A 16,767-nucleotide genomic window follows, 5' to 3' on the forward strand; every position below is an offset into this window, starting at 1 on the left:
TTACTGAAAATGGAATAATTTAGTTTTGGAAAAGAATTTATACAAGAATCTTATCAAAAAACGTGAAATAAACAGCAAAAACAATCTGTTTATCATTGAATTGTTAGATACATAAGCAGTTTGAAATTTTTCATACTGGGAAATATTAATACTGTTTTTCAATATACCAGTACTGCTTGTTAGTTAATTGCTCCAGTAAATTTGTTTCAATATACATTTCGAAAATGAAATCGCCGTAAGATATTTTACTTGTAGGGTACTGTAATTATTAGAGAAGTACAAATGTTCAATTTTTAAACTGAAATTATTACGCTGATGCCTAGAGCAATATAATTTGCCGAAAATGTTATTGTTTAAATGATTTTTTGTATTTTTAAGACAAAATTTCATCTGATAAGTTGTCGTCAGTCCAAGGCCACTTTGCTACTAGGTTGCAGTTTCAAGACCATTGAATCTGTAAAAATAAGATTAAAGCTTGATAAGAGGATAAAATTGATTTCAAATATGAATTACAAAATAAATCCTTGCTTATACATAGAAATGTATAACAATTTATATTCACTGTTTAGTGCTTTAGTTAAACTCTCATGAATTTTTTACTTCTTGATCTGCTTGTTTGCTTTTGAAAATGACATTAGAATTCAATGCTGTATGAATATTTGATAGATCGATTAAAATGCATTTGAAATAAACAAAACGACAAGCTGCTGTTGAAAATGTTTGGTTGGTGACATTTTTAATGTTTACATGCGCAAGTCATCATGTTGTTTAACATTGCATATTTAGTTTGAATAGATTTGGCGACTGCATTGTACAATTATTTGTAGAACTGTGAATGTTCTACTTAGATGTGGCACTTTCTTTGCAAAAATGCTGATCACTACTACAGTGATGTATAGAATAGAAAAAAGTTGTTTATCAACTGCTTTTTAAAATTGTCATTGGTAACGTCGTCTCACTCATTATTTCACATTAGTCAAACGGTTTTGGAAAAGTTTCTAATTTTGCCTGTTCAGATGTAGTTTATTAGAATTTATAGCAAAACATTTTTAAACTTCTGCATTCGAAATTGCCAAGTGCTGTTTATCATATTGAAAATATTTTACGGTGATAATGTTGTCAATATATGCAGTTGGAGCTCTTTCATTTCCAGATTAAATCTGAAAAATTTCAAGTCTGTCAGAAACTTCTTTATGAGCCGCTCTGGCGTCATCACTCATGCACGTTTTTAACATGTGCGCAAACTGCGCAGGAACTGAAGCTGAACAAAGAGTCATTTTTAATCAAAATATGGTCCATTTTTGCTTCTACTGATGATATCTATGAAATATTTATAAGTACATTTTTGTATTGGAAAATCAAAAGCAACCTGTCATTCATGTTTAAATGCAGAAGAAAATTTGTGTATAAACACATGCATACGAAGTTACACGTAAACATCTCAACGTACATCAGCAATACAATATTTAGTATTTGAAACATTTAAATTGAGTTAACCTTTTTGTTTAGCATCAACAATTTACTGTTTGTTGAAGGGTTTTTCACAATTAAAAAACAAAATCGAACAGATACAAAGTGAGATCGAATGGCTTTAAGTTGAACAAAAATCTAGTATTAAGCATTAGAATTAAGATTATTTTAAAATATTTAAAGTAAATTATTGAAAATTGCTTTTTAATTTTTAACGTTAATTGAATGGCCCACTGTTACGATGAAGTCAACTTTGCAACTTTTTTTTGGTGCCAATAAACTAATCATTGATCGTAATTAATAATAAATTATTTTGGAATTGGCACTGAATGCAGATATCGCTATTCGTACAGTAGTACAGCGATAGCTTTTCCATTGTTTCGCTGATACTTTAAATAAATTAACTAAAATGTTCTACTTTTTTTCACTTTCAAATTACTAATACCAATTACGGGCTATTTTAAGCGAAATACTTTATTCAGCGGTACAGTAATTACAGTATTCCAATAAAGGTTTTCAAGTTCAACATATGCATTAATGATGAACACGCTAGGCGACGGACAGGACGAATGGGTAAAATGCGAACAACTGACTGTAACTGAAAGTTCGATGATAAATTTGGCCGAAAATGAAATTCTTAATAAACGATGTAATCTTCTTCAACGCCCAATACACTGAGCACAGTTGGATGCATGTGGTCCAAACTTTCACCGCTGTCGTGCAAATAAGTGTGCAAAGCGTTCAAAGCAGTCATCGGTGGCTGCAGACTCAACTGATGATGGAGGCGTTTCAGCAGCGCCATCAAATTGTACTGCAAGGCGAATTCGATTTTCCGTACCAGTGGGACTGTTTTGCTTTTCATCAGGTACATTTCGGCCAGTTGAATCACTTTGTTCACTTTCAATTCAGAAGCTAATTGGAGCAGCAGATCGAAATTGTAACTGTCCAACACCGGCTTGCCGTAGCGGCACAAAGCTGTCATAAATATCAACAGATGATCGTAATTGATGTTCAACAGCACATCCCGTCTCACGCCTCGTTTGTAACGTTCGAACAGTTCACTGAAGTAAACCGAATCCAACGTGTTGAGAAAAAATATATTGGCGTACACTTGTTCACTGCCGTTCGTGAAAGCGAAATTGTGGGTTTCGGTTTCGACGGTCAAGTCGGGTCGAAATACGCGCAACAATTCTCTCAAACGAAACTGCACCGTGCCGTGGAAGCGTACCGGTGGCTGGCCGTGTCCACTGATCACCAGTTTCCGGCAGGATGATTTTTCGGGCGTGTACTGGTCATTCATGAGCTCGTATTCGGCAACCAGACGATAATTGTCATTCGGATATCGCTCAGAAATTATCGTAAGCTCGTAGTCGGCCAGTACATCCAGCGCCGTGTGTACGGAAACTAACCTTGTCTGGACAGCCCACTGACAACAGTCGGACAGTCCCACAACTGGGTGACAAACAACGAACCACTGACGATCGCACACGACAATGGCGTTCGATTCGACAGCGCTACCATCGTAATTCAGCACATAGTCCAATTCGAATTCGACCACATAGTCACGACTTCCCATCCAACGTGCCACAATTCGACCTGCCGAACGAACCACTTTTTACCTATAGTTGTGCTGTTGAATAAAAAAATATTAAAATTAGCAACAATACGTCGTATATGAGCACAGATACATAATGAACAGCAGAACAAGTGATCAAGTACACAAGCAATTTGTTGTCCCTTTCACAATGGTTTTATTGATTTTTAATCAGCGTAGCGCAAAAGCACGCACTTCACAAATATTTTTTGGAAAACTGGTCAATTTCGATTCGGCCACAATGGATAAATCGGCTTCTTTAAAAATTTCCAACAAAGCGTCTCTACACCTTGTCCAAGAATGATCAACCTGGTCGTAGTAGGAATCGTTGGGAGAGATGTTGTCTTTCAGAACGATGAAACCTTGCCTGGGCAGCAGAGCCTGCTTGCAGCGGATCAAAAACTCTTTCAAATCGTCGTCGTGCAACTGACCCGATACCCACTGCATCCATATTATATTGTACATGCCGAACAGGGGGTGGAAATTTTGCAAAGCACAGCAATATTTGATTCCAATTTTCGAACTCAGTTCTGGACCAAGATAACTGGGGGCGGTGATCAAAAATCGTTCGGTCACGTCGACCAAGTCGATTTTGTCAAATTTTTCCGCCAAAACCGACTTCGTCACCCGACCAACACCACAACCACAATCCAAAGCTATCTTTGTCGGCAAATGATACTAAACAACCACAATGTAGAAAAAAGTTGGTTGTCAAACAAAACCAACCTCGGTAAAAAGATTGTTCAAAAATGATTTCGAATGTTCCACATCCGCTTCGTGTAAATATCCCAAACCACCAAGCATGCCATCCAAGTCGGCAGAAACCTTTTTCCAGTATTCTGCCGCCTTCGTATATTCGGCTTCTTTGTTTTCTTTGTTCATCACCTACCTTCAGATTAGCAAACAAACAAACAAACAAACAAATAAATAAACAAACAAAACTACAACATTAAGTAGAATAATGAGATTGTTGAATAAACTCTTGCAAAAACAGAACACAGTGAGCCCAGGTTATTCATTTTATTTTCACTCGGAATCCGAATACACCGGCTTCAATCAGCAGCACTGGTGAAAGTTGTGTTGTGAATCCAAGATAAAAATTTCGAATTCCCGTTTTCCACCTAAAATGTAACAATTATGAGCTCCAAAAAGAAAACAAATGTTACAAGTGCTCAAAACATGAACATACTGGGATCTCCAGAATAGCGGGAACAGAATAAGGGTGTCTCTCCACAATAGTAGCGTTGATTTTACGGAATTGCTTTTTAGTTGTTTTTATTATCAACACTACTTCTTCCGATTCATCTATTCCACCGCCCCAGTTAAACCTAAACTATTATGATTATTTTCAAACACTAAACATAAACTGGAACACTTACATTGATACCACATTGGGAATTAAATTGATGCATGCTGCATCATTTCGGTTAAGAATAGCTCTAAAATTGGCGAATATTCATCAAATTAATAAAATTCGTTTTTTTCTGAAAATAAAGAAAACTAATATACCTAGCAATGTCTTTTCCCACTTCCATAGATGGTACAGTGCTATAAACAATCGTAAAACTGTCCGGATTATCCCTATCGGGAGGCATCGCAGTACGGCGTCTAACGGCCCAGCCAATTCCCAACAAAGCAACTACGCCTAAAATCAGGCTTTTCTATTAGACACTTTGGAGAAAAATACAACTCAATAATATAAAGAGAAAAAAATTGTTACCGGCACCAATTTCAATATAATGATCGGAAATGAAGTCGTAAATTGCAGACAACTGCATCGCTAGTTAAAGAAAAACATAAAGAATTTAAGTTATTACAAAAGTTAAGGTTTCAATAAAATGAACAGTTTAGGCGACATATGCGTTTGAATTCGATTAAATGAGCAAATGTAAAGTAAAATTATGAAATCAAAGAATAGAGAAATAATCAATTTAAAATATATACTAACATAAATATGAACAGCTTAAAAGTCGCATTTCAACTGGTCCAACCGTTGAAACAATGAAAACTAATTTTGAAAATCATCAAATACAGTTAACCTATTTTGTAATTTTAAAATAAGGTACTAATCTTTTCAACTCGCATAGCACCGGCTAAAATAATATAAGTTAGCAGTAAAATCAAAACATATTTACACGGACTTCAAAACGTTTTACACAATAAAAACAACTACTGATGGATATCATCGGCATGAAGGTTGTTGTGCTTTTGAAAATTAGCAATTCTCAACTTCAGATGATTAAATAAAATAAGCATTTATATATTTATAGGACAACTTATTAATTTAGTAAAGAAAAATATAAGAAGACAGCACTTCAGAAGACAGACGAGTAAAAATAAAGAAGGAAGTATGAGAACAAAGAAAATTGAGCATGCATACAGTATTACTAATCTGGAATGGAGGATGTTTTCTTTGTCTTGATATTTTTGATGGAATTTCTGAACGACTCTTATTTTAAATAAATTAAAAAAATCATAAATAATATTCTAATGCATTTTTTTGTGGCTTAGTTAGATTTTAAAACGAGAATTTTGCTCTAAATTGCAACATAATTAGGTCACAGTACTGTCAAGCGTTAAGCATCAAGTATTAAATTTAAGAAAAAGCGTTGAAAACTCTAAAATGCGCTGAATTTTAAATATAATTTAAATTTTTTAAATTCTAAAATAATATTCAAGTTATTTAAATTTGTTTATTTATTTTATTTTAAATTTTTTGTTTCTATAATTGACAAAAAAACAAAAATATGCTTCTACAGTAAGAAATGTGTATTTACGGAGGAATAAAACACGCTTTTTTATTTAAAAAATATTTCAAATTGCACAGTGTTATGAAAGATAAGAATAATAATAATACAACTTCCTTTAGTAGTTGATACGACTGATACAGTATTTAAAATGTGCATAACATTACTTTTGTAATTTTTGCAATTTCCTGACAATTGAGATATGTATTGTTGTTCAAATGGGATGTTTTTTTTTATTGAAATATCCGTAATTTGAAAATATCAATCGGTATTTTTTACTTAAATAATAATGATTACATTTTTGAATTGTGGTTTCCAGTTGAACTGTTATCGGTGGGCGTATGAGAGATGAAAAATTTTTCTGCTAATATTAGATTTCCAAGTTGTCAAAAACGATGGGTGATGAGATTTATTCTACATCTCGAACGTTTGTTTTTTTCACAAAGGGCAAACAACTGAACGGTCCGTTGGGATCAGTCAAAATTGTTGGACATTTGTACGAATTTCGAATTTCTCGATCAAGCAACGCGTACAGTGTCAGCTCAAGCGAAAGGCCCAACGGATGCGAAAGCCAAACGTATTCTTCGTACGTTCCATCCGGCACGAACAGAATCCAAGTCATCGGCAGCATTTGGAAAACGGATCGAAAAAAGATGATCACCGATACGCGTTGGGTTGCCTTTTTTTCACGGATCATTTGAATTAGCCTTGCAACGGTTGAATGGGTCTTTTTTCGTCCATATCGACACGACAACGCTATAAGACACTCGATCAGACTGGCGTGGTAGGCGATCAGCAGAAAGCAGAAGTGAAGGTTGTAAAATTCGGACGGAAATGACTCATCTTGGTAGCATAATGCTGAGATCATCACGGAATGGCGTCCATTGATTATAGTTACGAAAACAACCAAAAGATAGGCCACTGTGGACAAGGTGTAAACCAGACAAATAAGCTGCACAGCTCGACGACTGGTCAATTTTAAATACCACCGAAAAGTGACCATAGCTGCCAGTTGATCAGTAGTTAAGAAGAACATCACAAAAGCGCTGGTTGTTTCGCCAATTTCAAAAAAGAAATTATGCACGCCCACAAGCAAGCAGTGCAACTGGGTGGACATGTATCCACCATGCGCAAGCACATACCATCTACGAATCCCTGCACTGACATAACCAAAGCCGACGATCAGTGTACTCACACAGAGTGCTGAAATTGAAAAAAAATTGTTTTGTTATTTTGTGGTTTTACTTAGAACCATACTGTATTTCGTGATTTTACCAGAAATTGATGTTTAAAAAATAATTTATCGAAGCAAAAGTTTTTTTCAAAAATATTTCAAATATTTAAATTCCACAAAATTTTGATAATTTTTTAAAATGCTGTTTTCGGGAAATTTTCAAATCTCTACTTGCATTGCTGTTAGACTGTAAATTCATTTTATGAGTTTTCATTTTTCCGCTTGACGTTTTCAAAATACAAAATCCAATCTTGAAGACTTGCAGAATTGAAAAATCAAACATATTCAATTATTTGATGAAAATAACAGAATCATTATTCTAATCATTTCATTCTACATGATGACAAAAAAAAGAATATATTGTTTTTTGTTCAACTTGTCGATGTGCTTTAAAAGATTAGATGCCTTTTAACTATCATGTTAACTAACTTGTTTGGCATCGCCGACCGACGGAGTATTGATTGATTTTAATAAATGAAAATTCAAATAATGATGAATTTTTCTTTTCCTTAACATGTATCATTTGTCTGTCTAAATTTTAATACACCTTTGCATTCAATCACATTTACTGAACTTTTTCCACTGCTTGCAACGATGCCAGTCCCATTTCAATTCGTAACAGTTGCCATTAAAATTTATTGTTAATAATGAATAAAATCTAATATTAATGTAGTAAAAGTTTTGTTTTCTATTACAACCAGACGAACTACAGTTGCAAAACATGAAATTTTCACTCCAATTAAACCCTTTTATTATTATATTTTGTGTAATATAATAATAATAAGAATAATATTTCAAAAATGTCATTTCCTTTTATCATATTATCAATCTATGAAGTGTGAGGAAAAAAAATGGCATTCATTTTCAAATTATACTTTTCAAGCATAGTTGCTATGGTATGACAATTATTCAATTTCCATTATCCGTTTTTTATCCGTTGAATTTAATTGAAAAAGTTATCAGTGAAATTATTAACAAACAAATAGCCATGATGAAGTTGCCTAATGTGATGGTGCAATTGAAAAGCTTTTTCCAAGTCATTTCGATAATATTGATGAAAATTCATTATCCATTGTTTGCTAATGAAGTTCGCTAAAATGAACTTCCTTCATACGCTATCAAACAACTATACCTTTGTAAAATAACGCCATTATTGCCAAGAAAATATTCGCAATCTATTATTTTTGTTATTTATTAACAATAATTTGAACTTTTCAAAACATCAATAATGATGTAGAAAGGAAGTTTTTTTTAAATATCTATTGTATTTGATCAAACAGACGAATAATGAATTGAAAGAATCAAGAAATGACTTCTTTGCAATTTATTTTAAATTAAATTAAAGGTTTGTTTTCAATCCATGAAAATTACTGAAAACAACTAGTCTAATAAGAAATTTCATTTCACTTCATTGCATAAAAAACAGATATCCGTTTCCAACTTTAAATGACATTGAAGCTAGCAAAATCCATGAATATATAAACATCAAATCGTTGATTTTCGAATTAAATACAATGGAAAGTTTCAATTATTTATTTTTCAATTATTAATTCACATCTTATCTAATTTCAATTACTTACCGTTTTCTTTTCCCACTGTTGTAATTTCAACTGCCTTAAAACGTTTTTATCTATAGTTATTAACGTTTATCAACATCAAATACAGAAAGATTTCATTTCGTTTCTCAAATATCCGTCTACTAAAAATTGTTATTATTAAAAATAATTCTTTCATCCGTAGTAGAATTTTCTCTTTCACAACTTAACAAGTTGAAATAAATTGATGCTGACATCAAGGGACGCATTTCTTTACATAATTATGATGAAAAGTCAAAAAAGCGTCATAATTCAATATCGGAATATTATTCAACTTTCATGCGGCATGATTTTGATGTCCACTTTTTACAATTTTGAAAATATTACAAGATCAATTCTTTTCACAATAAATTATTATTATCTTTTAAAGAAAAACTTCCCGTACAGTAAATTCCATCGTGTAAAATTGAACATCAGAATGAACAGAGAAAATGTGCATTTATTGAGGGAAAATCGTTAGTTGTCATTTAAATTAAAAATATGAAAATTACCTCAGAAAGATCAACTTAATTTAAATAAAATAACCACTGCTTGATATTTGCATGATTATCAACGAAAACTAATGTCATGAAGCAGAGCAAAAATTAAGGCAAAAGTAGCAGAGCAGTTATCATGAAATCAGTAATCTCAATCGCAAGCTTTGATGTGTTATTAACTCTGGATTTTTTTACTAGTTTAAAAATCAGCTTATTAGTTAGTTCAATTTTCTTCTTTTTTGATGAGTTGTAATATAACCGTTGATTATTTGATCCAACAATAATTCTTTTAATATGCAAGCTACAGTTGTATCTGTAATTTGAACAGGCATCTTATCATTGTACCGACCACGTACGTACGTTTGTATCTTATTGAATGAATAATCAGTTTGATCATACTTACCAGTAAAAAAGATGGACTCTTTTCTTTTTTGCGGGATGTTGTGTAATCCATGCAAAATTACAATGCTGGTAAGCAGCGGCACGAATCCAACTGCTAACATTGCCCATGATTGCCGCAGTATATCGTCAATTATTCCACTCTCAACAATGGTCGTATTGTTGGCTATGGTTTCCATGACTTAAATTTTTCATATGTTAAAATTGGCAAAATTGACATCGAACATTTTAATATTGAAGCATTGGTAAGTTAGTAGAAAACTTTTCTCATAAAAAAAAAATTTCAAATTTTAGAAAATTTTCAAGTAAAAATTTAAATTGTTCAATTTTTCAGTTTAAAAATTGTCCAACAACAATTTCTGATATTAATATAATTAAACAGCACGTCATCAAATGTTGTTACAGTAATACAATGTTTATTTTTTAATGACCTCTAAAAATTTTATCTAATTTCGATAAAAATGAATTAAAGCATAACTTTGTTTATAACGAATAAAATGAAGTGACCATCACTTGATAACAGATATAGTTGGTTTGACCGAGAAAATAATTTTTGTTGTGCTCAACTCGGAGAATATCAATATTTTAATAACGCTTTGTAATATAGTGATGATTTTTAAAACTTTAAAACTTTCATTTGCTTACAATATTTATATAAATATGTATTTTTTTAATTTATTTATTTACATTTATATTTATATATCAACAACTGAAATGGCATTGTTTAATCGAATAACTGTGCCATGCCAAGTTACCCAGTGATTCATAACTGAAGTAATGTTACACAATTTATACGCTAAATTATTAGTAGAATATTGTGATCACTTATCTGCATCTACAGGATTGCATCACTGATCAATGTGCCTAATTGTTGAACCACATACTGTGCTGTAACCTGCATTTTAGCTACCATACCATCTTTTAAAACAAATCAAAACAAACAAATGTACAATAACATCGGAAAGAAATACTCAGTAATGAAATGTCAATCATATTAAGTGATCACATCTTGTATAATTGATGACGACCACCGCTTCAACTGTTGCTATTGATCTTTAGAAAATAAATCCAACGTGCAAATTAGCACGCTGAACAACGTGTTTTATAACCTTACAGGCAATTACACATTAATACACGTTGCTAAAAGATGTGCATTGTCGTATATGCATTCTCCTCATTTGCTTTACATTAATGTATATTTTAAAAATTGCATACATACACTTACGTATATGCATTCGTTTGCAACGTGTGCACCTAAGTAATAATTAATTTGTAATTTTCAAAAACTCTAATGGATTCTGGTTAATTTGAATTTGACGTTCATTTCACATGTAGAATGCGAATGATAGTTGAACTGATAATGGAACATCTTTTATAAAATAAAACACTAAAATACATATTTCTCTTCTTTCTCTTTTATTAAATTCAACGTTTAAGTTGAAACATTTTCTGTATTGAATTTTTAAATAAAAACTCTATCACACGCGCATTTCCTGCTCATTTAGCGATCGAATGACATTACTAATGCACAATTACAATTTATCAAACTAAAAAATTTAATAATTATATTTTATGAGAATGACTCTCGGGAAAAGAGATAAATACAGCTGTCTGAGGCTAAAATTAGATTTCAGATAAAATTAATCGGCATATGAAAAACAATTTTCAATGGCATTTGCGTTATTTTTTACGTTAATAAATCAAAAGCGGAAAATTACCATGAATAATAAAATTGAATAAGTTGAAATTTTTATAAATTGAAGTGGCATGCTACATTTCTTTTATTAATTTTAAAAATTCAAAAAAGGGAAAAATAATGCGCAGGCAAAAAAGTATACTGTCAAAAAAAACTACTACTACAGTGACTATTGTAAATATCAATGTGTAAATTGTTATTTGATAGAGAGTTTTATGGAAAAAGTTTGTTTATGTTTGATGTTGCATACGAAATTATCATACGAACTGCGCAAATTGATAAGCAGAGTATAGTATCAATAATGTGCATATTTGCTTTTCATTCGAAAAAAACGTAAAATTTTCACGAAGCAAGAAAAAACTGTTTACAAAATATTCTACTGATAGTGATACTACATTGATGAAACGACTATTAATAGACAATATTTAAGAACAATAAATTACCGTATGGATTTATTTTTGCAATAAAAATTTTGTTTAATTTAATTCTTACCCTTTTTCGTCGTAAGCGTCGATCAAAGCATGTTATCAAATCGGATGCTGATCGAGCCGAATTTGCCAATGCAACAGATCATGAAATTACTCTTCAAATCTTTCTATCTATTCTAGTCAATATTCTAATTGTGCATAATGAATTATCATTTTCAATGCCACTTATGAATAATTTCAAATATACTGTAAGCGAAAATGGAAATATTATTTAAGTGGAAAATATGCATTATTGTTGTTAATTGTTCAAAATAAAAGAAAACACAACATTCCTCTGTGAAATAATAATTGCGAAATAAATTCTGTTTCAATTGCATACATTCGATTGTTCATCTTTCAAGTGAACGTTTGTAATGAAAAAAAATTTGAAAAAAATTTTGTTTAAGAAAATCAAATCCAAGTAATCGACGGTTAAATCAATTTAAAAAAAAATAAATTCAACTGTGAAAGTTTCAATGTTGTGGAAGTTTACGAAATGGTACCAGGTTCAATTTCTTCTTCTTCACCATATTCAACCGTGGACAGTATTAATAAATCAATTTAAATAAGTTGGATAATTTGTCAAGTTTAATCAACATTTCATCTCTAGTTATATATCTGGCTTAGAAATGATATTTGATTCAAGTATTTGGATAATCGTATTATCGTTGCACTCCAAGACAACAATGTTAATTAATAATGCACCGAGCGACATGAGAATAGAAAATTAACGAAAAGGGGAATTGAAATAAGATAATTCAAATTCGGCTCTGCGCATGGCGGTTGGAATTATCGTTGGATTGATTGATTATTGTTTCTTTGTTTGAACAATGAACACAAAGTGAACAACAACAGATTTGAAATTCGGTAATTCGATGTAATTTTTCATCAATTATATAATAATCCATCCACTCATTCATTAATCGATGATAATTATCATTTGAAATGTTCAATGATGAAATGATCAGCACAACATTTGAATAATTAATTCAGTTGTTGCAGTGATTTCACTACGTTAGTTGTCATTAATGAATCATGAGCTGAATTTTTAGAGGATAAACAAAAAAAAAATAATTTTCTTTTTTTTGTACGTTAAATTTTCAACAAATTTTATTTTGAAAAAAAAATTTGCATAAAGTAGTCCTCGACCTGAAATAACAATCGACGCAGTTGGGGAACGTTTCGGGGAAATTTGATTTATTTTTCGAGTGGAATTTCAAAGTGGGTTTTTCTTTTTCTTCTCTAAAATTACAAACTGGTTTTTCAACATTATTAATTGGCGTCAAAAAGAAGAAGAAAACAGTTCACAGTTGTCTGCAGGTGCTTCGTATTGTTCACCACACGTACAAATGACACTTTCGTCATAGAATTTAATAATACACTTTAATTAAACACAATTTGTTACAATATTTCAATAATTATCATAATTAATCTGTCAACTCTGCATATAATTTACTGAGAAGACAAATTTTCAAAATCCACTGTTTATACACCATTCGCCATGTATTTACTTATTGGAAAACATGAACAATATAACCATCTGTCCGAATGCGTTTATTCATATATTTTTAAATGTTATTCAAATTTACCTGTCGATATCCAAAAGAAAACAATGCAAAATATATTACATTTAACGGAGAAGTGATCAATTAAAAAAATTTGATTCATTTTACAACCGGAAAAATGATCACGAAATTTCTCATCAAATAAATATTTGCCATCACAGTTGATAATTAAATTTAAATAAATTTTCATCAAAACTTTTTCCAGTCTATTCCACCAACACTGTCGACAAACAGATCTTGCAACAACAACAACAACAACAACAATACGGAGAAAATTATTTCTTTTCCTCTCCAATAAAGTAGAACACGTTTTGCATAATCGTCGGGAAGAATAAATAAAGATAAGAATTTTTCGCCTTGTGAAATGCTCATTTTCTTCTCTTTACAGTATCCCCATCGAGTACAATTGAAAATTTGACCGCATCGAACAGTATGCTTATTAATATCAACAATTGTATAAATTTTGCGCATCATTTTTATTCATAAATTCAAAAATTGTAATATAATCAAATAATAAATTTTTTTTCAAAATTATCTTTTCCATATCAATTAATTAACACGAACAACTTGGTGAACATTATTGATGGGGTTGAATTGGCAATATTGTAATTTTCAATTTAAAGAAAAAAATAACTCATTTCTGAAAACTTTTACAGACAACATTTATAATTCACTTACTGAACAGCATCGTCAATTGGAAAACGATACTTTGTTCAAACAGTTAATATGATTATTATCAGGCACAGCTTGTCAAACTTCAATCCATAAATGTTCTATGAATTGGTGGAAAATTGAAGCAAAGATTTCAAGCTTCAATAACTGCTAACTAAATATATCATTTAGTGGAACGTTTTAATTGCTTGGAAGTGCGGTCAGTTTTCATCTTAAATATGCAAAATAAATTACCATCGACACGGTGTGCAATACGATCCAATGGTGGATCCAGTGTTTTGACGGGCAGTTGAAGAACTAAGCTAGAAGTGTGGGATTGAAATGGATTGGAAGTGAGGATTAATTGTTCCAATTTGAAAAACAAAATACCAACACGAAAAAATATTATGAATATATTCAAAATTTTAAACAATTTTACTTATTTTTTTTATTTTCCCTTTTACACTAGTATTGTATAAGAGCATGATTCAAGTTAATCGTCCTCCTCTCATTTTCAAATTACTCTTCTAATAAAAAGGCATCGTTCGGCATTCATGCGTTAAAATAAGTGAAACTGCTGTTCAAATAATTCTTTGATAAATACATTGTCATGACAACTAACGTTCATAAATCTGCACGAAAGAAAAATTATGAAAAATTCGGAAACGTCCATTTTCAATTCTTCAATGCACTTGTTACTTGCTTAAGCAATTTTTGCAAACAATTTCAATCTAAATAAATATTTCACTTCAAAATTTCAAAATGTTTAAAAGTAAAATTTCCACACATATATATACAAATCAACATTCCATGCACATGTCATTTTTGCAATTTAAAAACTCAATCACCATTTGCTGTTCAATTTTTCCCGTGCTCTGCATGCTTCAACAATGGCAGTTCAAATCATGAAAACCAACAAATATCAACGACAAATTATATGCTAATAAAAGATTCTGTTATCTTTTATAAATTACAATTTATTGATTTGCAAGTTAAAAATAGATTACAAATTTGACTGTAATCTAAATAAAACATCGATGCATGAAACAACGCGTTTATGTTTAAAAATTAAACAATACTTTATTGTGAAATAGTACTATTTCAAATTATTTTAATTGCTCTACTTTCACTGCTCTGCTCTCTTGAAATACTTTTCATAATCAATTTATCATCCGTATATATTTAAATTTGAAAAATTGATTCGTCTTTTTGAATATTAAATACGATGCAGTGTTCAGAAAGATTGAAATTACAATTGCACCACTTACACATAGAAACGTCGAGTATATTGTATGAAATAGGTATTAAATTTAAAAAAAGTAACAAATTTACAAAAATGAAAAATCCACCTTTATCAAATGTAAATACTTCAGAAATTTTATAAAACAAACTATGAAAATTAGTCTTCGTCATTTTGTCAAATTCAAAAATTTAATCAGTATTAAATTTTCAAGCTTCCAAAACAAAATACTCCCTTGTTCCACGTGAACTGATAATTGATTCGTTAGTGAAACGATTTTATTACCAAATTAAAAAAAGAGCAATCAAAGAATTCTTCAGTTTAAAAAAACAATAATATTTCTACATTTTATTGATCAGTCAAGAAGAAAAATTGTCCAACAATGCAACAATTTATGATGATATTTATAAATGCACAAATAAAATTCAAAGCTAAGACGAACAATTCATTCTGCTAATTTTACACTTGTGAAAAAGTACATGGATTTCGCGTTGGATGAAAAAACACGCAAATTCCCATACAACAAAAATAAACAACATTAAACTTTTATTTCGATTTGACAGAAAATTCAAAATAGGAATAAAATTTTGCAACAACAAACAATTATAATAATAAAACTCTGTAAATTGATTTCCATTTTTGAATGAGAGAAAAACAACAAACAGTACTTTCCGTAATATTTTCGCAACTCAACATAAATCGCTTTGCAACCAAATTATATAGATGATTAGATTTCAAAGAACCCTTTGTAACCATTCCGACAATTATAATAAAAGCAAAATCAGTACACATTTTTCAAATGTATGTTTAATTGGATTTTAAATAACTCACACATTCAAAATTTTTCAACTGCAACACTGCAAAAGTTGATGGCATTGTAAGGAAGCTGCACTAATTTTCAAATCAACACCCCCCCCCACACCCGAAAAAATGACATTGTCCATCAAATCAAAACCATATAACATTAACATTCGATATTGCATAATTAACAATGGAACGGTTTCGGTGAAGGCCTCTAAATACATGTGGTGAAGTCTGCACCAAATCTGGCAAGAGATGTACGAAAAATTCGTTCCTTCCGTCAATCAAAATAGTCACACATCGCAAAATTTCTTCGGCGGGTTGCAGTGGTTCTTCAATGACAGCAAAAAGTTCAGGAAAGCGTGGCGCGCAGCTTTGCACAAATAATGGCAAATTCTGGTACTTGACAATGTCCCGTCGTCATCAGAGATGTCAACATCACTCATATTCGCATAATACTCCTATAAAATACACATTACATGTATTAATACGCAATCTATGAAGCCTTTAAAAATTATAAAAAGCTGCAAGCCATATTCATTATTGTAATGCAATAACCATCATGCTCAAAACAAAATACATACTTTACATTACGATAGCACCGTTTCATAATATATCAAAAAAGAAAAAAATAGAAAACAGAGAAAACGTCAATACTATAGACAGACAAAAGAAAATTCATATGGAATATATAAGAAGAAAAACGGTGACAAAAGATAATCAAAATTAAACAATCATTAACAGTAAAATAAAGAAAAGTAGGAATAAAACAGTACAAAAATTAGCATACTATTATTTATTTTACTAGAGAATAAATTGAGCTATCAACAGC

The 16,767-nt window shown here is 31.0% G+C and overlaps 2 protein-coding genes across 2 annotated transcripts; both read right to left on the minus strand.

Annotated features, from left to right (window-relative positions):
* Positions 1 to 2,107: 2,107 nt before the first annotated feature.
* Positions 2,108 to 4,842, minus strand: Tsp_08116 (divalent-cation tolerance protein CutA). The gene is made up of 7 exons (XM_003373474.1): positions 4,785 to 4,842; positions 4,574 to 4,709; positions 4,444 to 4,503; positions 4,254 to 4,392; positions 3,791 to 3,910; positions 3,283 to 3,742; positions 2,108 to 3,066 (listed from the first exon to the last, which is right to left on the minus strand). Exons 1-7 carry the CDS (start codon positions 4,840 to 4,842, stop codon positions 2,108 to 2,110), a joined length of 1,932 nt encoding a protein of 643 aa, XP_003373522.1.
* A 1,378-nt stretch (positions 4,843 to 6,220) lies between these two features.
* On the minus strand, positions 6,221 to 9,694 carry Tsp_08117 (hypothetical protein). Its single transcript, XM_003373475.1, has 2 exons — positions 9,520 to 9,694; positions 6,221 to 7,014 (listed from the first exon to the last, which is right to left on the minus strand). Exons 1-2 carry the CDS (start codon positions 9,692 to 9,694, stop codon positions 6,221 to 6,223), a joined length of 969 nt encoding a protein of 322 aa, XP_003373523.1.
* Positions 9,695 to 16,767: the final 7,073 nt, after the last annotated feature.

The sequence above is a fragment of the Trichinella spiralis genome (assembly GCF_000181795.1).
Source record: "Trichinella spiralis strain ISS 195 chromosome Unknown Scfld6, whole genome shotgun sequence".
Lineage (NCBI taxonomy): Eukaryota > Metazoa > Nematoda > Enoplea > Trichinellida > Trichinellidae > Trichinella > Trichinella spiralis.

What these genes read in the sequence shown, in the direction of transcription:
- Tsp_08116 (XM_003373474.1), bottom strand. Translation starts at nt 4,842, where the DNA reads ATGCAGTTGTCTGCAATTTACGACTTCATTTCCGATCATTATATTGAA. An exon ending in CCGCTATTCTGGAGATCCCA is followed by an intron (nt 3,911 to 4,253) that starts GTATGTTCATGT and finishes GAATATACGAAG; the next exon opens with GCGGCAGAATACTGGAAAAA. An exon ending in GGCCGAATCGAAATTGACCA is followed by an intron (nt 3,067 to 3,282) that starts GTTTTCCAAAAA and finishes TTCGTTCGGCAG; the next exon opens with GTCGAATTGTGGCACGTTGG.
- Tsp_08117 (XM_003373475.1), bottom strand. Translation starts at nt 9,694, where the DNA reads ATGGAAACCATAGCCAACAATACGACCATTGTTGAGAGTGGAATAATT. An exon ending in AGAGTCCATCTTTTTTACTG is followed by an intron (nt 7,015 to 9,519) that starts GTAAGTATGATC and finishes TTTCAATTTCAG; the next exon opens with CACTCTGTGTGAGTACACTG.